This window comes from Paramacrobiotus metropolitanus, unplaced genomic scaffold (assembly GCF_019649055.1).
Source record: "Paramacrobiotus metropolitanus isolate TYO unplaced genomic scaffold, Prichtersi_v1.0 Parri_scaffold0000231, whole genome shotgun sequence".
NCBI classification, from domain to species: Eukaryota; Metazoa; Tardigrada; class Eutardigrada; order Parachela; family Macrobiotidae; genus Paramacrobiotus; species Paramacrobiotus metropolitanus.
The window spans coordinates 29,285-56,467 of NW_026570451.1; the positions used below are offsets into that span (position 1 = coordinate 29,285).

The 27,183-nt window shown below is 40.3% G+C and overlaps 1 protein-coding gene and 1 pseudogene across 3 annotated transcripts; both read left to right on the top strand.

The window, feature by feature from the left end:
- Positions 1 to 569: 569 nt before the first annotated feature.
- LOC129601372 (5-oxoprolinase-like) lies at positions 570 to 9,844 on the top strand (annotated as a pseudogene).
- A 6,759-nt stretch (positions 9,845 to 16,603) lies between these two features.
- On the top strand, positions 16,604 to 25,902 carry LOC129601369 (uncharacterized). Of its 3 annotated transcripts, none has more exons than XM_055500166.1 (4): positions 16,604 to 16,688; positions 17,829 to 17,928; positions 23,646 to 24,359; positions 25,413 to 25,902. In XM_055500166.1, the coding sequence occupies exons 1-4, from the start codon at positions 16,661 to 16,663 to the stop codon at positions 25,549 to 25,551; spliced, it is 981 nt and encodes a 326-aa protein (XP_055356141.1). In that variant the 5' UTR covers positions 16,604 to 16,660; the 3' UTR covers positions 25,552 to 25,902. The 3 variants fall into 3 exon arrangements, 2 of the variants coding, with proteins under 2 accessions (XP_055356141.1, XP_055356142.1); XM_055500167.1 differs by lacking the exon at positions 16,604 to 16,688 and adding an exon at positions 17,398 to 17,535; XR_008692211.1 differs by lacking the exons at positions 16,604 to 16,688; positions 17,829 to 17,928 and adding an exon at positions 23,325 to 23,548.
- The last annotated feature ends 1,281 nt before the right edge of the window (positions 25,903 to 27,183 follow it).

Below are 27,183 nucleotides of genomic sequence, written 5' to 3' on the forward strand. Positions count from 1 at the left end.
TAATAAAAGTGTCAAAAATACAAGATCTATTTATTCTATTAGATTCAAATCGCACAGTTTCAAGCAAAGCTGCCTGCCAGGCCGACGCAGCAGCATCTGGTACTTTCCACACCATTCTACTGCTGCAACATGCCGTACGTGGGCGGGCGCCCTCAAACCGGAAGCTATCGAGCAATATTGTACATCATCAATTTTTCTCCACTAGAGTGACTTCAATAACTTCTTCCATGACTTCAATAGATGACTTCTTCATTTCTCTTTGGAGGTCGTTTTCAAGCTTTAAGATACGAAAGCATCTTGTGAATTCGGTGCATGAAAAGAGTGATCTGTAATTGTTTCTCTGCTTTCTGAAGCTCCGGAACTGATTTGTGCGATGGATTAGATTTCATGTCGAACCTGCGAAGCTGGAGAGCTCAGAACCTGAGAACTGAAAAGTTTGCTTTCTGCTAAAGCAGATAACACTAAGTTATGACTTACAAGTAATTTTGTGCATTGCTTGATTCCAGCTTCGATACATTTCGAAGTTCTGAAAATCTGTCTTTGATTACGGTTTAATTGCAACATCGAGAATGAACGATCCTGCTGATCAGAATAAATTCCGCTTTGCCATTGATCGCGGTGGAACCTTCACAGGTAAAGTGGAATGCGGGATTAAGATATTTAGTACTGATTTAATAAATTTTATACATTAATTATTTAAAATTTATTGATAAGAAATATTAAAAAAGATACCGTGCATAAAACCACGCTATGAAAGCTCATTAGCTCAAGTTAGGTAGTTCAGGCCCAACTGCTACAATCTTGCAGATGTCTTCGCATTATGCCCGAATAAGAAGGTGAGTGATGAAGCTACTGTCCGAAGATCCCAGCTATGCGGATGCCCCGCGCGAAGCTATTCGCCGTATTCTGGAAGAGGTACTGTACTGCATAATAGAATTTTGTAGGTTTAGTGTTGGTGCTGCCGGAACTGCAAGCTGTAGAGTTACGAAGTCGTATCTGCAGTCGTGTTGAGAATTACTGACTGTATTAAAGCGCGAAGCAGTTCAGTATGTGCTGAGCTGATTGGCAGCTTGTTATTTTTTGAACACGTGCTGGCACATAAGAGTAGCAGGCTCAACAACCAAAGTCCAAAACGTTGTAGTTTTACTCGTGTTTGGCATTTACTTTGAGTCTGTCTTTGACAAACTTGATGATGGGGATCATTTCATTTTTGAAAATTGACCTCGGCCTTTATTTCACTGTAGATCAGATTTTCTGGCCTTGTTAATCAGCTGATGTGGTTTGTCTTCAGTTTCTCACTGCTGATCAACAGGTGGGCGTTTCGAATATCAGCGGGGTAAAACTGCAGCGCAGTGGCACGAAGTTCCATATTCTGGGTCATGCTGCATGTATGCCATGCTGTCCACATAATGGCACTGAAAAGTGAACTTTACAGTGTCGCAGAGCACTCATTTTCAACACATCTAAAATGTAATTTTTTTATAATGTCTTCCATGTAGTGAAAGTTGAAATACAAGTAAATTACATTATGAATGTTACTGTAAATTCCTGGGAAATGTCGATTCATCCGTACCAGAACTGTTCTTATTTCTAATTTACGTGCTTAATTTTCCGCAACTGTTTACAACGTTCATCTGTTTTTCCCGAAAATAAACGATGAACACGGAACACCGTACAGGAAGGCGTTGGCTAATTGTGTGATGTGCCCACAGGAAACAGGCACACCGCACCCACGCGACAGCCCCGTTGACACCTCACGCATCGCCTGGATCCGCATGGGCACCACGGTGGCCACCAACGCCCTCCTGGAGCGCAAAGGCGAACCCATGGCCCTGGTGATCACCCAGGGCTTCCGGGATCTCCTGGAGATCGGCACGCAGCAGCGTCCCCGCATCTTCGACCTGTCCATCGCTCGTCCGGAGCTCCTGTACAAGGAGATCATCGAAGTGGAGGAGCGCGTCATCATGCAGCGCGACGACGACCGCCTGCCGAAACCCAAGAAACTGGTGACCGTCCAGGGCGTCTCCGGGACACCTTCGAAGTGTTGACACCGATTAACTGGCCGAAGTTGGAGGAGCAGTTGAAGGCGGTGCTGGCCAAGGGGATCAAGAGTCTGGCCGTGGTGCTGATGCATGCGTATACGCTGCAGCAGCACGAGAAGAAGATTGCGGATTGTGCGCGGCATCTGGGCTTCACGAATGTCAGTCTGTCGCACGAGGTCATGCCCATGATCCGCATTGTGCCGCGCGGACAGACGGTGTGCGCTGATGCCTACCTGACGCCGTGTATTCAGCGGTATCTGCAGAGTTTTGCCGGCGGGTTTAAGGATAATTTGAAAGGGTGCATGTGCTGTTTATGCGGTCGGATGGGGATTGACTCCTATGGAGAATTTTATCGGATCACAGGTAAATTGCTAATACACCGATGCAGTTTGCAGTAATCGTTCCATCAGATGGATTCCAAAAATTCATTACAATGTCAACACAATTAAGTTCGGATATTTTTTAATATATTGCTTGAATTGTGCGCTATTTTAATGCACATTATGTGATATCTGAGAGTGTAATTTGAGGATACCAACATGTTAATAATGGCGTCATATGCGGAGACGTGAGAATTGTAGTACAAGTACAAGCCATTAGCATCCGGACAAAATCTTTCAAAGGATTTCAACGTATTGAGCCGTGGTGCAGTGGTACTGCCTACGCGGATCTAACGACGTAGCCGGTTCGATTCCCCATCGGCGCCTTTTTCAGCCGTTTCTCGGTTTCAGCGCCCTGCTTAGAAAAAAATAATGTTTCGTAGAAAGATGATTAAATCTGATTTTTCCACTCTCGATTTATAATTTTTTATTTTGTTTTATCAGAAATTTCGTTAAATGTTGTTGGTAATGGTAATATTTTTTGTCGACGCTTCTGTTTTGTTGTTGCTCCTTTTTCCGGTATGCTGTAGTCTTATCAGTCGCGATAACTCATTTGGTGGTTCGTATAGGCTATCGTTTCTGGTCCAGCGGGTGGTGTGGTGGGCTTCGCGTCTACCGGCTATGATGCCATGGAAAAGAAGCCGCTGATTGGCTACGATATGGGCGGCACCAGTACAGATGTCAGCCGTTACGCGGGGGATTACGATCATACATTCGAGAGCAGTGTGTCCGGCATCAGCATCCAGACACCGCAGTTGGACATCAACACGGTGGCCGCCGGAGGTGGTTCGCAGCTGTTCTTCCGGTCCGGTCTGTTCGTTGTCGGACCGGATTCTGCTGGTAATTTATTCTTAATATAAATAACCAATTTATGTGTTATAAATAATTATTATTATGAAGTAAATAATAAGTTATTTTAATATTATTGTATTATCTGTGGGATTTTTTCGTTAAGTTTAAGTTGGTTGCAGTGTAATGCAGGTTACGATGTTCGTTCGGCTTATGACTTCCGGTTGCGTAGGTGCCAATCCTGGACCAGCTTGCTATAAACGCGGTGGCCCACTGACGATCACGGATGCTAACGCAGTTCTGGGCCGACTGCTGCCCGAATATTTTCCGCATATTTTCGGCGAGAAACGCAACGAGCCACTGGATATTTCCGCTCACGACAAGCGTTTGAGGAGCTGGCCAAAACCGTTAACCAGTTCACGTCGCAGCAGGGAAAGCCAGGTATGGAGATGCAAACGGCATGCATGTCTGGCAATTTCCGTTGTCACTATGGAAGAGGAAAGCAAAATCTGATAATTAACAATACAAAATCAAGGATTTATAAAACTTTGTGATAGAACAATCGTACGTTTTATGATTCGACAGAGGGAAGATGATGAGAGACAAGTTGTGCTGGGCAAATCGTAGTGTAATGCCTCGGCAGTCCTGTAATGCAACTGCCATGCACTCCGATAAGCCTTCATATTAGTGGAGTTACTGAAAAGTTTCTAAGAAAATTATTAAGAATTTTTCTGTCAGTGTTTCATGTTGCTTAAAGCGTGGTAAATCACGAAGAAAACAGGAAATGTAGCATCCAGCGCACAAAGAGTACCTGCATTTTTTAAATAATTGTTTATAATTTTAGAAGCGCGATCGGTGGAAGAAATCGCGGAAGGATTCGTGGCCGTCGCCAACGAAGCCATGTCCCGTCCGATCCGCAACCTCACCCAAGCGCGCGGCTTCGACCCCTCTAACCACGTCCTCTCGTGTTTCGGCGGCGCCGGTGGTCAGCACGCCTGTGATGTGGCCCGTTCCTTGGGCATCAGTCGCGTTTTCGTCCACAAATACAGCAGTATTTTATCGGCGTACGGGATGGCGCTGGCCGATGTGGTCAGCGATGAAACGGAGCCCTACGGACAGGCCTTCACCCAGGAGAATTTTGCGGAGATAACCAAACGCATCGATAAACTGAAGGCATCCTGTAAAGAAAAATTGGAGGATGGATTCATCCGGAGCAGATCCGCTTCACGCCGTATCTGAATATGCGCTACGATCGGACGGATTGTGCGCTGATGAGTTATCCGCGGAGAAGGAGAAGGTGGAGTTTGGGCAGTTTTGACAGCCTTTACCAAGCAGTATGAGCGGAATTCGGGTTTACGCTGCCGGAGCGGAAGATCGTCGTGGATGATGTGCGGGTGCGGGCGGAAGCGCGGGCGATTCCGCTGGAGGAATTGGAGCTGGAAAAGGCCGATTCGGAACCGCCGGTTGAAAAGGTATGATCAAATCTGGGAGGTTTTCTACTATAAATTTTTTTATTCATTCTTATATTATTAAATAATACAGACACAAAATTTTTGTGTTTGACGCTCTTTTATAGGCTCTCTAATTAGGATGTTTTTGGAACATTATTTTCTGTATTTTCTTCAGTATTTCAGTATACAATTTAGCATCATACTTTGATTGATATATTTTCTTCGTATTTCAATATAATCTTTTAAGATAGATGCGTTTCCTGCAATGATTTATTAACTGATTATCTGTTCGTCATGATCAGAGAAAACTCATATAAAATAGAAACGTATGAGTTTTCTCACAAGATCGTAGGAATGACATGAGTAGGGAAGCATCGTAGGCATCGTAGGAAACAGGTTTCCCTACGTTTAAAGTTGCAAAGGTGAAACGTAATTTTTATTTAAAACTGTCATCGGTCTTTTGGAAAAACCCTTCGTTTTGATGTTTTACTGTTTTTACCTGTATCGGAAGATCAATCGGGATAGTTTGCGAACGAATCATGACAGGCGTAACCGAGTGGTAGTAACTGCTTGTAACGGGCACATCGTAGCGTAATGTCTCAGATGAGGCATTTGGTCGGACTTAATTCAGCTGGTAAACACAAAATGCAGCACAAAAGGAGGAAAATACGAAAAACGTTTACTAAAATGATTACGTACTATTTTTTTGACATTCCAACTACTTATTTTCAGTTAGAGCAGTTTCATATTTTCAGAGATTCATCATTACTGTACTGACACCATGACACCCTGCACTTGGAGAAATTTTGTACAGTATGAGCAGCACTGTACTTACTGTAGACAGGTGGATTTAAAGCCGATTGCGTTCAACCAACAGCCAGCAGTCTGCATGCAGTTGCAAGCCGTGTATGTGAGCAGTGAACGCAGTCGTACAACGTATGCGTGGCTGCACAGCTGAAACTTTCTCCGAGTGCAGGGTGTCAGTACAGTATGTTTTACTGTATGCCAGCGTATCAAAATTTTTAACCGTTCTGTCGTTATTTCGCAGACCGTCAAAGTTTACTTCGCGGAAGCAAAAGACTACAAAGATACCAACGTCTTACTCCTGTCGAAGCTGAAATCCGGGCACAAAATCGAGGGACCGGCCATTATTCTGGATGAAAACACGACGGTACTGATCAAACCCGACTGCACAGCCACCATTAACCCGCACGGCAGTATTGTGATCGATGTGCGGCGCAGCGATGTGAAGGGCGTCGATACCAAACTGGATCCCATCCAGCTGTCCATTTTCGGGCACCGTTTCATGAGTATCGCCGAACAGATGGGACGGGTGCTGCAGCGGACATCCATCAGCACCAATATCAAGGAGCGACTGGATTTCTCCTGTGCTCTGTTTGGACCGGATGGCGGACTGGTCAGCAATGCGCCGCATATCCCGGTGCACCTCGGTGCCATGCAGGTGTGTGCGGTTATTGATTTGACGTTTCAGTTTGCGATAGTGCCCAATTTGCCGATCAGCAGTTGTGATTGTGAGTTTAACAATATTCCGTTAACCAGGTTCTGATTTGTGACAACATGGAATATTTCGTAGAGTAATGGCTGTAAATTCTTAGAATGGCAATAAGGTTATATTAGATATGCGCTATAATCTAAACAGTGCAGTAAATTGACCTGAAACGAGCGGCTGATGCCGTTTTAAACTTAAAAATAAATGTCATTTTTTGGAAAGGTAATTTGTAACCATTTTTTGTAACCGTTTGATTTTCGAATGATTGTTACATTAAAATATTTTTTGCACCGGTTAGAAGAAACTGCAGTCTATTGTTCGTTTTAGGAAGCAGTGCAGTATCAGATGAACCAGTTAAAAGGGAACCTGCATCCCGGCGACGTGATTCTGAGCAATCATCCGGTGGCTGGAGGATCCCATTTGCCGGATTTGACGGTAATCACGCCGGTCTTTGAAGACGTTAATCGGTCGGGTGCGGCGCCGATATTCTTCGTCGCCAATCGTGGTCATCATGCCGACATCGGTGGTTTAACGCCTGGTTAGTGTTATATCCAGTATAGCAGATTATTCGTTTTTGGTTAATATTTAACAGCGATTTCAAAATGTTATGGCCCAATGTATGGCTTTTTAAAATAAGATTCAAAATAATTTAAAATAAGATTTTTTTAAGTACGTTAATTTAAAAAAAAACCCGTACGTACGTTAGCACGTAGGCCTGACTTCGTCAGTACCAGTATGGATTTTTTCACTGATTGATTTGCAAATTCTAATAACATGTTTTTTTTTTAAAAAAACGATGCAGTAATGAGTCTAATGACTGGACATATTTTAGCGGTATACATGTAGTATCGTATTAAGAAAAAGCTGAAGCATCTCGAATTTTTTGCACTAATGAATAGTATAAGGAATTCTTCAATTTCGAAGATTTGAATGAAGGGAGAAGTAGTTTTTAAAATAACAGCCACTAGACTACGAATGACATCGAATTCTGCTGTTCTTTCATAGGATCTATGCCGCCCACAAGTACCACACTGGAGCAGGAAGGAGCCGTTTTCAAATGTTTTAAACTGGTGGATAAAGGCACATTTCAAGAAAAAGCCGTGATCGAGGCCCTCGAGAAACCAAAGGAGTATCCGGGCTGCAGTGGAACACGCAATTTGAATGATAATTTATCTGACTTGCACGCGCAGATTGCCGCGAATCAAAAAGGCATTGAACTCGGTAAACAACTGCTGTAAAGAAATACAAGTGAAATCCTTTATCAGAAATGTCGTAACAAAGCGGTTCTGTATGCTTTATTAATTACTAGTATAATGGCATAAAATTTTAAATTTTGGTATTATATAAATTAATATAACCATTATTTCTTATAGTTTAATGAATTGCTAAAAAATATACTAATAGCTTAATAAATTTGATACTTCTGGTTATAGTTTATACTATCGCAAAATAAATATAATTTTAAAAAATAATTTCTGATTTATTAGTTCAGCTTATTATCGTTAATATTGCTTTACTAATATTTATAATGGTTATTGATTCGGAAATGTTATTATAGTTTTGGGATTAATCAAAGAGTACACTTCCGGTGGTGCAAGCCTACATGCAGTATATTCAGAGTCAAGCCGAAAACGCGGTCCGCGATCTGCTGCGGCAAGTGGCACAGCAGGCCGAGAAGGACACCGGCTCCACTCGTTTATACGCTGAAGACCGCATGGATGACGGCAGCGCCATCCGGCTGACTATTAGCATTGATAAGGATTCCGGGCAGTCGGGTGGAATTTCGAGGGCACCTCGCCGCAGGTGTGGGGCAATCTGAACGCCCCGCGCCATCACCCTGTCGGCCATTATCTACACGCTGCGCTGTATGGTGGAATACGAGATCCCGCTGAATCAGGGATGTCTGCAGCCGGTGAAGATCGTTATTCCCAAGCATTCTCTGCTGGATCCCCATGAAAATGCGGCTGTTGTCGGTCAGTGTACTGCACGTAATGATTACCTAGCTCCTGTTGTGCGCAGTTTTACGCTTTTATGGACAGTTCTTAGGTTTTTTAAAGAAGTATTCTTAATAAAAATGAAAACTTTTGCTCGAGGTTAAGCGTAGAAGATTTTAGCGGTAGTATTCTTATTTTGTGTGGTCAGGTTTTATTTATACTCAGATTGTATAGGAACCGGCAGCACTCACAAAAATGCATTATCTGGATGCTTTTTGTCACGCATTGCAGTGCATTGCGGTTTATTAATGCTAGGCACGCTTTATTAAAGTGCAAGGTTTCGTAGAACAACGACAGTAAGGCTTACGCTCATGAGTCCTGCGTGTGCTAGCTCTTGAAATGAACCGATTGACTGTAATACGATTGCCATTTTGCAGCAGGCTATAATGTGATATTTTTGTAGTAATAATACACAAACTTTTCGTTTTACTTGACTGCTGCTGTTACCTGGCTGCCATTTTTTGTACCGGCCCGATTAAACTAAATTTTTAATGAATTATTTTTATCTGCAGTTTCCTCTTTCTGGGAGGAAATTTTATGTTTACAGATTGTAACTGTTTTTGGTATGATTTTGTTCGTAATTTTCATCGAACATATCGGCCAGATCCGCCTCGACGCGACAAAAAGTGCAAGTAAATAAACAACACAGCGCCAACGACAAATCGTGTACTTTGCAGGCGGAAATGTGCTAACGTCGCAGCGTGTGGTGGACGTGATCCTGAAAGCCTTCCAGAGGTGCGCCGCCTCTCAAGGCTGTATGAACAACATCACCTTCGGCAACGAGAAATTCGGGTATTACGAGACGGTGGCCGGCGGAGCGGTGCGGGACCCACGTGGCACGGAGCCTCCGGCAAGCACACCACATGACCAACACCGCATCACGGATCCAGAGATCCTGGAGAAGCGCTACCCGATTCTGCTGCGCACCTTCTGCTTGAATAAGGAGACGGGTGGAAAAGGGCAGTTTAACGGCGGCGACGGAGTGGTACGGGAGCTGGTGTTCCGGGCGGATATGACCTTGTCCATCTTATCGGAGAGGAGAGTCTTCCAGCCTTACGGACTGAAAGGTTCGTTCGATGTTTTCGAATTTAAACATTTTACAAATAGCGCGCAAAATGTAAAAAGTGTAATAACATATTATTAGCTTTTGAAGCTTTTCTGTTGAGTAACTAGTGTGGCATATTTGAAATTATATAAATGAGACAGAAAGCAAAATGAAATAAATTAATTTATTTCATCATTAAATAAATCAGGGAATGAAATAAATCAGTACGCCAATTTTCTTTGCTTATAAAATAATAGGAATTATGGTATAGCAGATTATTTACTGTGGCGTACTTACGAGTATTTAATATTATCAGAGGGAAAGGTAAACGAAGTACAATAATTTTGCGCTCTTTTGAAGCGTCCATTGCGTCTTTTTTGAAATGTCTCCAGGTGTATGCAGTGTTATGTTCGGGTCGGCATTAATTTTTCCCTAAATTGTAGGCGGCGAGCCAGGAGCTTCCGGTCAGAACATCCTGGAGCGCGTTGAAGGCTACACGGTGAACATTGGCGCGAAGAATTCCGTTCCGGTTCAGCCTGGCGACTGTTTCCGTTTGCTGACGCCCGGTGGCGGTGGGTACGGCTGCGAGAAATGATGCTGTTTATGGAGTCTTTAGTGATGTCAAATTTTCCAATTTTCAAGTGCCGTTGACTTTGCTTAGATGTTTTGGGTGAGTTTGTACTGGTTCTGCTGATTTTCTCCTGTCAACTGATTCTTCGCCGGTGATTTGTGATGCTTTATACAAATTTTGTAATTACCTCCACTTATTTAATTAAATAAAATTGTGATGATTGATGACGCATGGATTTTTCTGATTGAATTTAGTAATTCTCCTACAGATGTTTATAATAAATCTTTGATATTTTCTACTTCATGTAAAATATTTTTTACATATGGATAGCGAACTTATTCTGCGCTCTTGTGCGTAGTACGTATGAGTGTTCTTTTCTTTTTTGTAACTGTTTCTAAACAATTTTCACAATGAAAATTCACAATAACGAAAGCGTTCAAGTTTAGCCAAAGAAACAACTTACATGTGCTGAAAAAGTGTTTACTGTTTTATCCAATCTTTTACTAATTTTTGACTGGACGTACTAACGTGATCTGACCCTTTGTCCTAGTTGTACTACTGCCATTGGATATTTTTCTTAATCTGCGCTACTACAAACCCTACGGCTTTTAACAAAATGCGTCACTGCATAGTTGTCCTGTGTATGCTCCTGATTATTGCCAGCACGGCGTACGGACTGAACACCAACGGGGACACCTGGTCCACGGATGTGAGCATAGTCGATCAAGTACTCTGGTTGTACGAGTTCTGTGGGTGGATTAGTGCCTTCGATTCGGCATAATTATATTGAGGAGAACGAGAGTAAATACGACAGCTACATGTTCCAGCAAAAAGCGTTACGAATGCAGATCTGGGCGCAACAGCTAGTTTCCTCTAATATGGATCTCTGTACCTGGTGATTTCTAGTATTGTATGTATTTGGCAATTTTTTATTAACATGGTAGATGTTTAGTGTTCAAATGTTTAGTGTTTAGTGTTTGAAATTTGTGTTTGCTTGGACCGTATTAATAATAAAGTCTGCAAATTTTGTCACGCACACGCATAAATATTGATATAACTACACACAATTATTGATATTGAAAATTATTGATTAAATTTCGAAGGGAAGGTCTGATAATACCAGTGAGCCTCCTTTATATAATAGCTATGGGTTAATTTTTTGGAAAAAGCAATTTCGACTAACCCTAATTCTCCGTGGGTAAATAACACTAACAACAGAAGTACTAAATCTATTCGGATTCGAGCGTTAGAACCATATTTCGACGTAAGTTTTTGCATATAAAATATGGATGTATTTAAACAGATATAGGTATAAGTATGAGCACTGAACAGTAGGGAAATCGAAACAACTGCAAAATGTACACGAGCTGAAATTTCTCCAAAGCAGCGGTCAGTTCACAGGATGACAAACCGAAAACGGGTCATCGGGGCCGGTAGGGCATATGCAGTGTCATTATTGGTGATATTGGTTTTCTGGTCTTGATCTGGGTATTGCTTAATTTGCAGATTGAAGCATCAAAATTAAGCACTTTAGTGCAGTTCTTTGTAATGTGAACGAGTACGAATACACGACGCAAGTACGTTGTACATACTGTACACAGCATTTCTAAAGTTATTGATACGTTATTAGTTATTAGTTATTGATACGTTAGAGCTTTATTATGGCAAGCCCGAGTGGACTAAAGCAGAGAAAGCACTAAACTTTCTCCGAAGTTTAACGAAGTGTGATAAAGGTCTAGTCTTTGCCCAAAATCGTTAAAGTTTGTATGCTTTTCTTTAAAAACTGAAATTGCAGTGTAAACTGGGAATAAATTGCAGTGTAAACATCCGACCCTCCCGGCCTCCGACCCTCCCGGCCTCCGACCCTCCCGGCCTCCGACCCTCCCGGCCTCCGACCCTCCCGGCCTCCGACCCTCCCGGCCTCCGACCCTCCCGGCCTCCGACCCTCCCGGCCTCCGACCCTCCAAGTCCCCACCCTGTTAGCGTCCCGGCCTCTTAGCTTTAGGGTTATCCGGTATACCGGGCTCCTTCCTTATAGTATCATCATCCTTATAGTATATGTGACAACCCCCCCCATAACTTTGCAAGCTTCACGATTTTTCACAACTGTACAGTAGTTAGTTGTGAGATCACTTGAAACTAAAGTTTCGACTGAAATTCATCGATGCAGTTTGAAAAGTTTTGAAGCTTAGTTTAATTAACACAGAGTGTACATAAAAGTTTCAACTGTGACCCGGGTCAGTTAAAACAAAAGACTAAACAATTTCCAGCAAAATTAGTTGGGAACGAAAGTTAAGTTTCAAAAAGAGATTAAAGAATCTTGCGCATTAATGAAACTCTTTAATGAAATGACAAAATCGTTCATCAAGATCTCAAACTAAAGGCTATTGAAGAGTTCTCGCAAATCCTTAAAAAAACAGTTTGCTTTTGACCACTCGGGCTTGCCATACTTTTGATGAACTCCACAGACCATATATAGATATAATACTGTAAAACGCCAAACTCAGTTCATATTTTTGGCATTTTACAGCACAGATAATACTGTATAATCTGGATTATTCAACCCTTGTTTTCGTGCGTGACAATCACAAACAGAAATGGTCAGCTATCTACGAAAAATCGAGGTATTCTCCCTAAAAAAGGTGCAGCGCTATTTAGTAAGTGGCTAAGTGCCAAACATCTTTTCATGCATTCAAAATGTGGAACAGAAAATACTACTCTATGTACGTATTTTACTAACTCGTAAGCTACAGTAGTGTCGACCGAGCGGTCCAAACCACTTCAAACAAACGCTGAAAATGCAACACAATGACAGAATTATTTGCCAGCGGCGGCCTGTCTGAACCGCTCAGCAACATCCTTCCAGTTGACAATCTTCCAGATCTCTTTGACATAGTCAGCGCGAACATTCTTGTACTGTAGATAATAGGCATGCTCCCATACATCGATGCCCAGCAAGGGAACCGAACCTGTAAGATCCAGTGTGCAGAATTACTGTACCGCCACTCGCAAGTCAAACTCCATGCAGCTTATTAAGAGTAGCAAAAAAATATTCTGTTCTCATGCATTAAAATAGAAAGAAATTACATCACTGTGCAAATTTCCGCACGACAAAATGGAATACAAATTTTGACAAGAATGGACGAAAAAGTTGTACAAACAAAACCACTAAACGATTAACGGGCAAATGCCAGACGTAAGCGAAAATTATTCGTAATTTATTTAATAATAATGATGTTCTCATTAAATTATGTTCTCATTACATTTAAGCGTATTATTAAGCGTTAAGTCGCGGACAAATTATGTTCTCATTAAATTTAAGCGAAGTGACCCGGTACATGGTACCAAATTCGCCTTTAATCAGATGTCTGCGTAATTACGTATGCCACAAAAATAAAGGCCAACCTGATGAAGATATGCCAGTATTTTATTGAATGATCAAGCATGTGATTTTAGTGGTTAATGACGACATCAAATCTAAGCTGATACCAGAGTAAACAAACAATTATATCGATTTCCGTAGCAAGTCAGCAACTGCTCCAACAATTACAATTAAAATGCTGTAAAGTATACAACGATTAGTGCATAAAATGAAAAGATTTTCACAGAATACATTCGAGAGAGGCGTAAGCAGCTGCATATTAACCTTTCATCTCCACAGTAGAGATAAATACCGCCGCTTTTATTAAAAACTACTACGTATTAGTACTCCAGTAGAGTCATGAAAATACTAGCAGGGACAATTCTGGTGGCTGATGGTAACTGCATCATAAATTAGTTACTACAAATAATAATAATATGTGTTATCTGCAAATCTTTATCGTATTGTTCAAGTACAGGTGTTTTGCGAAAGCACTCTTCTCATAACCGGTGTGGTACAATATTAATGCACCAAGAATTTGACAAAACTGCACTGAATTTCAATAAAAACATAAAAGCGCTAACGCGATTGCCGTACGTATATCCTAACTGAGCACAGCCCCGTCGCCGGCTATATATCGCCGGCCGGCTATGTCGCCGGCTCTGAAAATTGATCTTCTGCGGAAAGACAAAGGAACATTGGAATAAGCAAAACAATTATTTTCATATGGTATGGTCAATGGGCATGGTGGAAACAATTAAAAAGTAAATTCTACACTGTGGTGTAACCCATGGGCAATGCGCCGCATCATTACGGTTTAGCGATGCTGAACAGTTATCAACCTGTAGGAGGCCAGTTTAACTTTAATAACGAACCAAATAATTTTGATGATTTTGCTTCGATGATGTGAGCTCCCTTACGCATACGACAAGATGACACAAGAACAAGATTTAATAGTTCAAACTGCTTTTACTCTTAACTCTGTAACTCTTAATTTTACTCCGTTTTCGCCCTTTACTCTGTAATTTTTTTAAATTGCCTTCAAGACAGCGTTGCTTCGAGTTCGTACAAATGCATTCATGCATTCATTAGCTATACTCGTATATATGTAGGTATTAAGGTTTATAAGAACGCCTCACATACCGGAAGCCCATATGAAAACTGAATAATTGTGACTTTTTATGTACAGAAATTCAAAAATCTGTATTGGTTGTGGATTTTATATTTATTTTATAATAATTTTATTACAATTTTCATTTTTATAAGTTGTAACTTAATATCACATCAAAAATGCAGATCTGCATTTTTGATGTGCTATTAAATTATGTTTTTTATGCTTCCAGAAGCACATGTACAAGCACAAACCCGTAAGGTTAGCTGTCGGTTGCTCATTGGTCATAAGCGTAGTATGTAATATTTAATATAATTATATACGCTTGCAGTTATTAATCAGGTGGCTAAAGTATTTTGTCTGTTGGTGCATGTGTTTTGTTGTTGTATTTTGTCTGGTACATATGTCAATATCTGTATTGACATTAATGACAGACATAAACAAAGAAGCGCTTAATTCATACGCAGCGCCTGGCTACGTAGTAGTTGGAACCACTGGAACTTCCGGGATTACTTTAGCCGGCTGTTCGGGTTGCTGACGCAGTGACGCTGTTCCTCTCTCATCTGTCGGTTGCAGTTTTGTATATTTTTTGTGATTACCGGTAAAGCTGTGGTATGGTGGCTATCCGAGTCCAGTCGTCGACACACCATGAACAAGAATGTTGCCATGAACAAGTCGGCGTTGCCGATGGTTGGTTAATTGTATATTTGGAAACATTGAGAGTGTGAATTTTTTATTATAAGCTACAGCTTGCATATACAAGTGAGTATAAATCAGCGAATAAAATATTGTACACATATGACATTGATTAATTTTGTGTGTAAAACTTTTGAGAATGCTGACAACAGTATTGTATAACCGACTGCAGATGAGTGGTGGCACTATGCAGCCCAGAGATACCAATTGCAACACGGGCATATTTTGCTCTGACGACCATGAGAAGATATTACGTAACATTAAGTTATGTTAGCAAACAACTAAACCAACAAAAAGGTCACAATGGATTCCCTAGTGGGTTGGAAAAGTTCACTGGTAACGCTCACAATATAGCATCAGAGTGATAACCCACAATAACGTGTCAGCACGATACAGACTACCGTGGCAATAGTGGCAGTACTGGGATGCGTGCATCAGCTATTCGAAATTCTGAAGGTAATAAGGGCATCCAACATCTTTGTAAGAAGCAGATTGTGGAACTGTACATTGAAGTATATAACAATTCCATCGACATACTGAAGGTTTAGCTTTTACCGACTGTGCTGAAGGCAAGCAGCTCGCATTAGGCCAAGCTTGCTACCGAGACGTTCTAGAACGCTCAAGAAGTAAGTAGACAGCGAACACAAAGAAATACTGTAGAAACCTGTCGAATTTCTGCTCCGATGCGGGTCATTTCGAAAACTCCTATTCATTAGACCCACTGACTCACATAATGTTATCTCAAACATAGTTATCATCATATTCATCAGATGATTCAGATCCGCGTTCTCTACAAAATCTGACCAATATTGACATGGTCCTGAAACTTGTCAGACATAATTCGCCTTCGTTTACCATCAACGGATGATCTTTCAGGACTGTTTGAACAAGAACAAATTGGTGAGTCGTTCGGCTGTAATTTGCTCTTTTCTCTCATAATGTTATTTGTTTATGGAACGCCGTTATTTTTTCGTCATTTTGGCTTGGAAGCTCGATGTTCCAATTACGGCAATACAGTATTGGTTAAAAGAGACAGCGGCGAATGGTGGCTGGGATACGTTCAAGACATTAATGGAGATCTGTTCTTTATTAACTTCGATAGCAGCACAGCCGGCGCTTCATGGATCCATACTCGCCATATTTGGCCACACGATTATTTCGAAGGAGGCAGGTCGGTTTATGTGGGTCAGCGCGTGCAAGTGGCGGTGCGCAGCGAACCCACTGGGCCGCTAATATTTCGGCCAGGCAGAATTGCCTTTAAGCCCCTGCAAAAACACTCTATATGCTGGAATGTAAAGTGGCCGGATGATCCCTTAGCCGACGATAATTTCACCAACTGCAAATTTGTCCACGAGTCCCAAATTGTCGCTGAGTTGCCGCCAGCGGACGGGGTGTGTTTTTATCGAAATGCAACGTTTTGTTACAAGAAATACGTCATACCTTTCGAGCAAGCTTATTTGATAAAAAACCTGGACGAAATGTCGGCATGCCTTCGTAGTGCGCCCGTCCTTCGAATACGCTGTTGCGTTGGGCTGATTTCGGAATTAGATATTTTGTACAGTTCGGAGTGGATTTTGCCGCCTTTGTAATTACCGTGGGATGCAACGCAAAGGTGGCAAGGATATTATTTGCTCTTCTACTTCTAGTGAAGATACCCTAAAGGTCGCTTGTGAAAGCCTTCTAGCCACTCAACCTCCGGCAAGACCCGAAATGGCAACTTCGACCTACAGCTGCCACGGTAACATTACATACTACAGAATTTTGAATATGGCATGTTCCATTAGTTTTTACCTTTTAGAAGATCTGCAGTCATTTGATGGCATTTTAAATTTGACTCAGTATCCCACTTTACGGTTGCGGTACAAAAAATTGATACTACTATGATTACTCATATAAATACCACGCAGTTCGCAGAAAACCGCAAACTAATATGCAGTTTCGAATCTTTTATTGACGCTCAAGAATAATCCAACAAAAACTCCCAAAAAGACTAAGGCTATATGCCAAAGCTATATAAAAACATATAAAAACTAAAGCTAAGATTTCTGTATAAAACAGATACGATCGCGAGTATGTGTTGTGGATTGGCCAACTTTTAGATAATGGAAGAAAGGTACAGGCAAAATGCATGGTATTAACTAGGACCGTGCTCTAGGAGCACAAAACGAATGAAGGAATATTTCTTGAAGGAATACCCATTTTTCTGTATTTCCGAGGACGGTCCTGTGTTAACACATACCCACCCATATATGTTTAATACGGGCACACCCCCACCCACTATCGACGGCATAAGCATAAGTTTAGTGCCGCATATAACTGGCAGATTTTGCACTTGTACGTACGCACTTGTATTTCGATTATGCTAACACGTACAGGAAGCTACAATCAACTGAAAGTCATATTAAAATCTGTCCACTAGTAATCGGCCAGCGATAAATTCTGCTTAGATGCCCGTAATCATCATTGCATCATTATGCCGTGATATGGAAATAGTTTATCGCCAGCAACTCCAGTGATCTGTCCCTACAAAAGATGGCATTTTCCAGGTTTTAGCTTTTGTCCGGGCCGTCCCAGTATGCACACGGGTGCGTTTTGCCAAATAATTCTTAGAAATAATTTTGTTCGCAATGCTGCACCTCTACGGCTCTACCGGCACGATTCCGATAGGGCGAATTGCAAAACAAAAATCATTCGAGCCTGTTCTGGCCACGGCCTGTGGAATGGTAGTGCCAATTCCTGTGAAATGTTTTTGGACCGCGAGATGTCAGAACTATGAGAAGGCCATGCGTAGTATAGAATAAGCTACTATAGATTTTTACCACGCTAGTGATATCATGTTCAATAGTTCACAAGATTCACTAACCAGGAACGTTCACAGATTACAATACTGATGGCTTCGGAATTGCCGACCTTCCTCATCCCATTTTGGTTGCTGTTTTCCTTCATTTACATGCACGTGTCCAAGGAAGGATCCACAGGTTGGTCAACAACATTTATGCCTTTCAGGATCTGCTTTCTTGCAAGTACAGCAAAATCTCCTATATACAGTAAGAGGTTAAATGAACTTACCTCCATGGTACGCCGCCGTTTTATATGTATACGTATGTACATGTAGTGTACATATGTAGTACTATGTACCGTATAATTGGATGGTTAAGTTACAATTAACAATGTTAATTGATGTTAATGTCAGCTGGAAGATGTGTACTCTGGTTTTTCCCCTTTCGCCGTGTGTAGGCAATTACCTGTGTTGCATGGTGGCGCTCCGAGTCGAGGGTAGGTACAAAGTGGGCCAAGTTTTAAAACTTTTAAAAACAAAATTAATAATATATAGTTTTGACAGTGATTTTTCAAAACGCGGTTTTAAGGTTTTAGCAGTTTTTAAAAATAAATAATATATAGTTTTGACAGTGATTTGTCGAAAAGTGGTTTTAAGGTTTTAGCAGTTTTTAAAAATAAAATTAATAATATATAGTTTCGACAGTGATTTTTCAAAACGCGGTTTTAGGGTTTTAGCAGTTTTTAAAAATAAAACTATTAATAAATAGTTTTGATAGTGATTTTTGAAAAAGCGGTTTTAAGGTTTTAGCAGTTTTTAAAAATAAAACTATTAATATATAGTTTTGACAGTGATTTGTCGAAAAGTGGTTTTAAGGTTCTAGCAGTTTTTAAAAATAAATAATATATAGTTTTGACAGTGATTTTTGAAAAAGCGGTTTCAAGGTTTTAACAATTTTTTATAATATATGGTTTTGAGAGTGTTTTTATTGAAATGAGGTTTTAAGGTTTTAACAGTTTTTAATAACAAAATTAAGAATATAGAGTTTTGACAGTGATTTTTCAGAAATGGTTTTGAGGTTTTAACAGTTTTAATAAAAAATTAATGATATTCGCTTTTGACAGATATCTTTTAGACATTGGTTTAAAGGTTTAAACAGTTTCTAATAATAAATGCATAACATGACTGGGTATTTCGAGAAGAGATTTTGAGGTTCTAACAATTTTTAATAATGAGACTTTTAATATATATACTTGTTGTTTTTGACATTAATGCGGAAAATCAGTTCGGCTCACAAGTCAGCACACAGCTCCCGGCTTTCGTTGTCGGCAGATTTGTGCAATATTTGAAGGTTCGTTTCTAACCATAAGGTAAAATATTCTATAGAAGTATTCTCGTAGCGTGTGTGTATTGGTTGTTTGATTTTGCTCCGATACCTTTTCAAAAAGTTGTTGGAGTGCATTTCATCAAAAGTATGGCTTCGCATCTGCTTTCCGCAGTTTTTAGTTTTTATTTTACAAAACTAGCAGACCCCGCGCAAATTGCGCGGAATAAGTCCGCGAAGGATTACTACCTTTTCATCACTAAACTCAAAACTATAAAATAACGATTACAAATGTAATTTTAATGAGCGAAACTTAGTACAATTTATTTTATTTCCACTGGTGAATGTTTTAATGGCTTAAAGTCTCGTAGATTCGTTGGCTCAGATTACGGAATAACGTAAGCGTAGAAATTTGAAAGTTGCCGTTTCCATGTGTACCTCGTAGTTCTAGCTACAGACAGTAAATAAATATTAAATAAATAAATTCAAAGATCCACGTCTGCCGCTCCTGATTTCCGGCAGCATTTTCCTGATTGGCGCAGGCGTCCCGTTACAGTACCTTTTATATGTACCACAATCACTGCGGAGAGCTGGCATTGTCCAACTTCCCGTGTTTTATTTTGTTTTTGTTAGGGAATCATATATAAAAAAAATATTCAAAAAATATAATCAAAATTGGCGTGCTTCTCACGTCAAATTTTTGGATGTCGGATCAAAGCGTTGGAATTTATAACAAAATTAAGTCGCTTAATTTCTGCAAAGGTTACTGGTACAAATTCTAAATGGAATTTTAAATTTCATAGATGATTTTCATAAAAAGCTTTAAAAGCAACAACAATTTTCATGACAATTGTAGTAACATAATAATTAGGTCAACCCTTTCCTTTTAAATTTTTTGAAAAGCAGAAGGGACAAATCGCTTAAACACTCGCGCTCGGAGCAAAATTTCCCGCCATCCCTGTGAATTTTCCGTGTTTTAATGAGTCGGTACATCACGCGCCCGGCTCACTGTTACCACAGACTGTATTTTCCGCCATTTTGAACTCCAAATCTGTTCTTGACTCCGTAATAACAATCTGATTCCAGATTCCAGTTTTTGACCTACGACCACCGCTACTGCCCACGCTTAATAATAAAAAAAACCAAAATGTAGAAAATATCCAAGATGACTGACCGACAATTCCTACTGACCACTGACCAATTACATACACTGGACGACAAAAAGAAGTTGATGAGGTGCGACCGCACACTGGCCGGTCGATTTCAACTTCTTTTCCTCGTCCATTGTAACTATTACAGTGTTTTGCAAATCGCAATACCGTTCCTTCCCGGCCTCCCTTACCCTTTGTACGCTCTTTCGCCATGGCTTTGAAGCTCTGAAGGAGCAAATAAATTAAACAAATTTATAGTATCCCAACCCCGACCGCCCCCCCCCACAAAATAGCGTCCCCTTCCGAAGGCCTTGCACAAATTTTGAACTTGTAATTGGACACTAATCGGTATCCTAATTGGTAAAATACGGTACCGTAACTCTGCGAGTGTATTAAAAGCTGCCAGAACCAAAACCACTTTGGGAGGCGACTACTTTATCTTGAGAATTTTGAGCCGTTCGTAATGGACCGCTGTGGAGTCTTTCGTAATAGCCTTTTTTAAACTTCATTTGCTTTTTGAAAATTACTTTTTAGAAAATTTACTGATTCAGGGCTATCACCACAGAGCCATAACTGTAATGGCTGTTGTGAATTGTGGTGTGCTAACGAACCTGATAGCGAAATAAGTATTTAAGCAAATGCATTGTTCGCATTAGCATAGCCTCTCGCACTCGAAGTGGCAGTTAAAGCGTTAACTGGTTTTTGACGTTCCCGTAGGTTTTGCATGTTAAGTTTTTGAATTTTTTCTCAAAACTGGTTTTGGTTTTCACAAAAGTGACTTTTTTGGGCTCATCTACAGGCTGTACTTTGCGTTATCGAATGATATACAGAGACCTAAGTTTCGCCTGCTGTGTCGCTCAGAAAAGGGAGACAGACACGATTTCTGTGCACCTTCTTATTCTTTTATTATTTTACAAAATGAGCAATAAAGAAAAGTTTTTTATGAATAATGTTTTCCATATGCATTCCCGTTTTTTATCAAACATTCTAAATATGCTGAACTCTGAATGCATGCCAGTTAATCAACGGTCCGAGTTAGAACTACTCGTACAACATGTCTCAAAAGAAAAGGTTTTACAATGACATACTGTGTTGTCGAGTCAACTTGGCACCTTTTTTACAGTGAGTCCTATCCGCTTAACGTATAAGTAGGTATAACTCGCTGTATCAAAAGGTGTCAAGTTGACTCGACAACACAATGCTATCCTAAAGGCTAAAACCAAGCAAGTACTCGTACATCTATTCACTAATGTCATCAAGTATACGAGCTTGCAGTTTGCTCACTGGACAGTGTTGATATCTCATGGTCAGTTAGTGATTTTGTGGAAAGAAACAACAACAGCCCAATTTCGAGCAGTTGCTCATGAAATTTAAAATCAACTGCTCTTGCAGTTAACTGTATTTTATTTCTCAAAAAATTGATTTACCGGTGCCAACGAGCCGGTTCCGGCAAAGCTAGCTCCGGTACAGCATTCATACTACTGTATATGTATACTGAAACCCAGAAAATACTAGCAATTTCTGCGATCTGAAACGATAAGTGATAATCGTAAGCACTTTAAGGAAGTAACTACTAAAATATGGTTGTAATTATTTGTGTTTGCTCACATAGTGAATTTCAATGGCCGACTTAATTTAAATTAAATTATATTGTTCGAATATTAGTAGAAGAAAATTTTGTTTAAATACAACTGCCTACTCCGTAAGAAATTAAAATTTAAGTATTCTAGAAAAACTCTAGTTGTGGTTATATTTTCATGATGCAGCAGGCTGCAACTAACTGTAAGTTTAACTGGTGAGCGTAGCTACTAGCTAGGTAGTTGCCATTTCAATACCAGGTTTGAATTATTTAAGGATTCGAGGGAATGATTTGCAATCGATATAAAAAATCTGCTATCGAATTTCACGCGAATCAGATGTGCGGAGTAAGCTTTTTCGCTTCTTCGCCAGACACGGCCACTAGAATGTAAGGACTTCTTTACAATATTAGTAAATATTGCTAGAACGGTAAAACCTATACGTAGCTAAAAATCACTTTCAAGGCTATATTAATAATTCTATTATTAAAACCTGCTAAAATCTTAAAACCGCTTTTTAAAAATCACTGTCAAAACTATATATTATTATTTTTTATTTTTAAAAACTGCTAAAACCTTAAAACCGCTTTTTGAAAAATCACTTTCAAAACTATATATTAATAGTTTTATTTTTAAATACTGCTAAAACCTTAAAACCGCTTTTTGAAAAATCACTGTCAAAACTATATATTATTTATTTTATTTTTAGAAACTGCTAAAACCTTAAAACCACTTTTCGAAAAATCACGGTCAAAACTATATATTATTAATTTTATTTTTAAAAGTTTTAAAAGTTTTAAAAGTTTTAAAAGTTTTAAAAGTTTTAAAGGTTTTACAGGTTTTACAGGTTTTACAGGTTTTACAGGTTTTACAGGTTTTAAAGGTTTTAAAGGTTTTAAAGGTTTTAAAGGTTTTAAAGGTTTTAAAGGTTTTAAAAGTTTTAAGACTTGGCCCACTTTGTACCTACAGTGTCAACTGGGACCGGGCCACAACGGAAAATTAGGAATTTCTCATGACTTAGCTGGGCCAAAACTGACTACGCGTTGACCAGTTAATAAAAACCGCGCAAAAAGTTTTGGACTGTAATAAGATGGTACGAAATACGAATACAAGTATACAAGTATCGGTTGCACTAGCTGTTGTTGGGATAATCGAGGTGTTGAATAATAATTGGAAGCATTGAAATCTTTTTAAATTTGAATTTTTTTTATCGAATTGATAATTTTATTTTCTGAATTAATTGCGCACCTTTCGTGTATATAAAATGGGCTTCTTTAATGATACAATATGCATAGCTCGTAAGTGAACCGCATATTAGCACTGGTGACCTTTCGGCGTTTCGCGCTTTATGTCTTGAGAATACAAGGCATTCCTCAAATGAGTGCAGCGAAATGTCACCCTCCACAGGTGTCCGGGTGCGCCTCGGGCACCCACGTTCAGTGCTTGCGTGCTGTGAATTTATGCGTTCTGTACGTATTTTGTACGTAGTTGACAGCAACTGCCACGTAGTAAGATTTCGTTCTGTATGTTTTTGCCAAGCTTCCAAGCTTGGAAAATTTAGCAGTACTCACCCTGCAGAATCACGGAATGCGCATGAGCGCCAGAAAATCGGAAACCGATTCTTCAATAAAATTGCGCTTTCGCACTGTTGGAGTTCATTGCTCCGCCGAAATCTAGGACGTTATTCAGTAAACTAAGCCTAAAATTATTTTATTAAACCGGCCGTTTACCACAAGAAATACGGAGTCGAAGTCGAAGCTGTTTTTGGTAATTAGTTAGAAGCATATCGTACGACTGTCTTCCAGGCTGGAGATGATAATTATGTTTTGTAGAAAACAGGCGCGTACTGGTTATGTTTTTGCAGGGTATGCATGCTGTGGCACCTAATGCTGCCGGAACACCTCGTCACTAGGAACGTCTTAGTTGATATCGCCGTCGAAATATATGATACGCTAAACTCCCTCTGGAGCGACACTTACAGTCTCACCATGGTACTCGACCAAATGATTACCAAGCACACGAAAACGCTTACCCTTGCCGATTTCGGTGGCAGAGGGGAATTCGAAATACGGGCACACACGACACTGGAAGTGCTCCTTGCCAAAGGGATCAAAGTACCAATGATTATTATCAAAAACTGTGCGAATGCGAATGGGGAACTAGTAAAGAATGCAGTGGGAAGTGGAAATTACGAATGCGAAAACTTTTCAAAGCTGATGGCCGTTTGTGATCAGCTGTTGATAGTGAATCACGAATTTACTGTTCAAACGTTTTTCCGCGAACCCGCATTATCTGTATTATCTGTTGGACAGCCACAAGCACTTCCAGAGCCGGAACAGAGGTTTCTACGACCTCGTTGCGACGACAAAGATTATCGGGTCGTTGCAATCAACCGACTCATTTTACACTCAGCAGAAACAAGTGACCAGCACGTGCGGCTTTTCTTACTGGCGGTCAATAACAGTTATCCACCTATAAGCCACTTCGTCTACGATAAAGTGGCAGTTATATACCAGCGTTGGCTGCAGACTTTGGTTTACCCGGAAGACTGGGCCGCAGTTCGAAATTTTCTTAACCTGTGAGTACCGTTGTTTGACTTCAATAAAGTGCATTCTAAAGGGAAAATAGATTTGAAAATGAATTGGTCGTAGTCATTGTCTCTTGACCTTTAAAGTTTTGATACGAATGCGATGTATTAGTGGTCTAAGGTTATAAAGGGTAGTTCATATTTATATTGTTCTTGTAGTATTGAGGCGCGCTGTTACAATATTGAGGCGCGCTGTTACAAACAACCAAATCTTTTTCTAGAAAATGGAGTGGTCAGCCTGAATATTGTATTCAGGCTGACCACTCCATTTTCTAGCAAAACATTTGGTTGTTTGCTAAATTTGGTTCCTTCTTTGCAAGTACAGTGTTGCGGTATCGAGCAATGCACTGGAGTCCTGCACTCGATAAGTCTTCAATCTTTCAGGCTACGCCCATTTCTGCCGATTTCCATAGAGTTTTATTTGCACAGTATTCCAGCCTGTTTGCCTTTTAGCCGAGTGTCTCAGCTGTGGTTACATGTTGGATAATGGATACTACACTATATTTAACTACTACGACTATTACTTCAAACTTCGTCTGCCATAATTATACATAATTATCATATTATGCTTGCTGGTTTCAACCGTGTAGCGCCTACGTAATAGTCAAGATAGTCTCATGCTCATAGTCTCATACTCGTCGTCCAGAGATTCGATTGTATTGTACTAAACGGGTTGCGGAAAACGGTGTACTGATTTTCAGGCCATTTGAACAACCTGCGGCCGTAGAATTACCAAAGCCTCTTACGTATAGTGTCACGGGCACACTATGCGATTGTTACTCCAGTCTTCGCTATTGCTACAGCCGAAGTTTAGATATCGGTGCCCTCGTAAACGCTAATTTCCGTATCCCCCCGTATACAGTACTAAAGAAACTGTTAACGTTAACTGTTGTTACTGCCGCTCTACAGGAGTACAGACTGAATCGAACTTTGCTCCTGTAGGGCGACAGCGTCGACAAGGCTATATACGGTAACAGCTGCTAAGAATGTTGTAGCTGATTGCGGTTACACTTCGAAGCATTAATGCCAGTTATTTTCTAACAGATTCAGCGGATTTCACTTGGATGGAAGCCTGCAACGATGGGATACACTGGATCTCAGAAAGCTGAACATCCCTGCTTTAAACAGACTAACTTTAGCGGCGATAGATGAAACTTTTAAGGATGCAGACAATGACTACTAACCGTTAACAGCTTTGATGCTTTCGCCGTTACTGACTCGTCGTTCGTTTGCCAATTATTTTTGTCTGTTTGAAGGTTGCAACGTACGATGTTCTCTCTGGCACACAGATCTTCGCAAAACTTTCTAGACAGAAAACGAGAGAAACAGTATTTCGCCATCGCATGGATATAGCGCAAGAGGGCGGGGCTTTAAAATTTAGTCTAAGCCTCTCGCAGATGTGCAAGGACACTGGTCAGTTGCACGATTCTTACAAAATTAGGGGTGGGTCTCAGTTTCGAAGCGAATTTTCGCTATGGTATGGTTGATCAACCGGCGCACGAGATGGCTGTAAGCAGTGGCCACCCCGAAGACACTTCGCGAAGTGGGTCGCTGTATCGCAGGAGATTCGCTTCAAATCTGAGAGCACCCTAAGGTTTTTCTAAAAGAATGCGTAATGTTTTCAGAGTATTTTTTCATGAAAAACCTGAGTAATAAAAGGAAATTCTGATTTGAAGAAAATTCTAAACTGGGCTAGCGCTTAAAAATTTATGCTACTGGACAGTGGTCAAATCACCAGAGACAAGACTTCCAATAAATATTAAAATTGGAATGCGTCGGTTTCACTAAAATCATGTATGATATGTTTTCGTAACCCATACAGCTATCATATAGGCCGTATCTGAGAAAATTTGTAATACGAAAGTAATTAAGGGAAATCATAAGTTTAGCAGCTGCTTTTGCCAATTAAACTATCTGAATTCCACATTGCCAACTGACCTGCAGCCGCACAGAATATACGAGAACATTATTAACGGTTGGAAGGCAGTAACCTTTACATTCACCAGACATCTTCTGAAATTCCCTGTTGTATACTTAACCTTCTTACCGTTTTCACGGGTTCTGTCGCTATGGATTTGAGGGTTAAAGTTACCTGGTTCGCACATTATGTTTAGGCTTCTTTAGGGTTTTAGAAATAGACATACAAAGTAGCTAAAAATTTAGAAATAGACATAGCTGGTAGTATTCCTTTGGGATTGTTGCTTACTATTCTGGATACGAACCCGGTTCTGACGGTAGCTGTCTAAAATACCTTATTTGCTTCGAAAGTAAGTACAAAATAAGTTCCAGGTTCGCATACGAGTATGTGTATCTCGCACTTATCTTAATGTGTAAAGCCTGCCTTAACCGGTGCATGCCTTCAACGAAGTACTGGGTAAGCGGAATTCTGAAACAGCTGGATACCATCGTAATTTTCTGTACTTATCCTAGCAGCGAAATTTGTTCATGTTGCCGTAGTTACGAATTTACGGGGATTATTCATGATATAAGAGCTTTATTGCCTTTTGCCGCACCACTGCCACCACTGTGCTGCGCCCGTATTTTTGCTACCAGCATTTTCGGTTGCGTTAGGGCATTTTCGTTGTGACTTCGAGCTTCGAGAGTTTTTGTACTTTGTTTGAACTGGAGAAAGTCTGAATCACACCTGCAGAATCGTCCTGTCTGCTCTGCTTGTTGATCGCCCTTTGACCCTATCGCTTTTCGCTATCCTTGAATACTTGATAATTTTAAAAAGGAATTTAGGAGTCGATGTACGATGTAGTCAGTAATGCCAGTAAACGTGACCTTTACGTTTCTTCTTATAAATTATTATTGA

Excerpts from the sequence above, each read along its gene's own strand:
- LOC129601369 (XM_055500166.1), top strand. The coding sequence starts at position 16,661 with ATGGCAACTTCGACCTACAGCTGCCACG. Across the intron at positions 16,689-17,828 it reads TTCGACCTACAGCTGCCACG|ATTACAATACTGATGGCTTC; the intron begins GTAACATTACAT and ends GAACGTTCACAG. Across the intron at positions 17,929-23,645 it reads GTCCAAGGAAGGATCCACAG|GGTATGCATGCTGTGGCACC; the intron begins GTTGGTCAACAA and ends ATGTTTTTGCAG.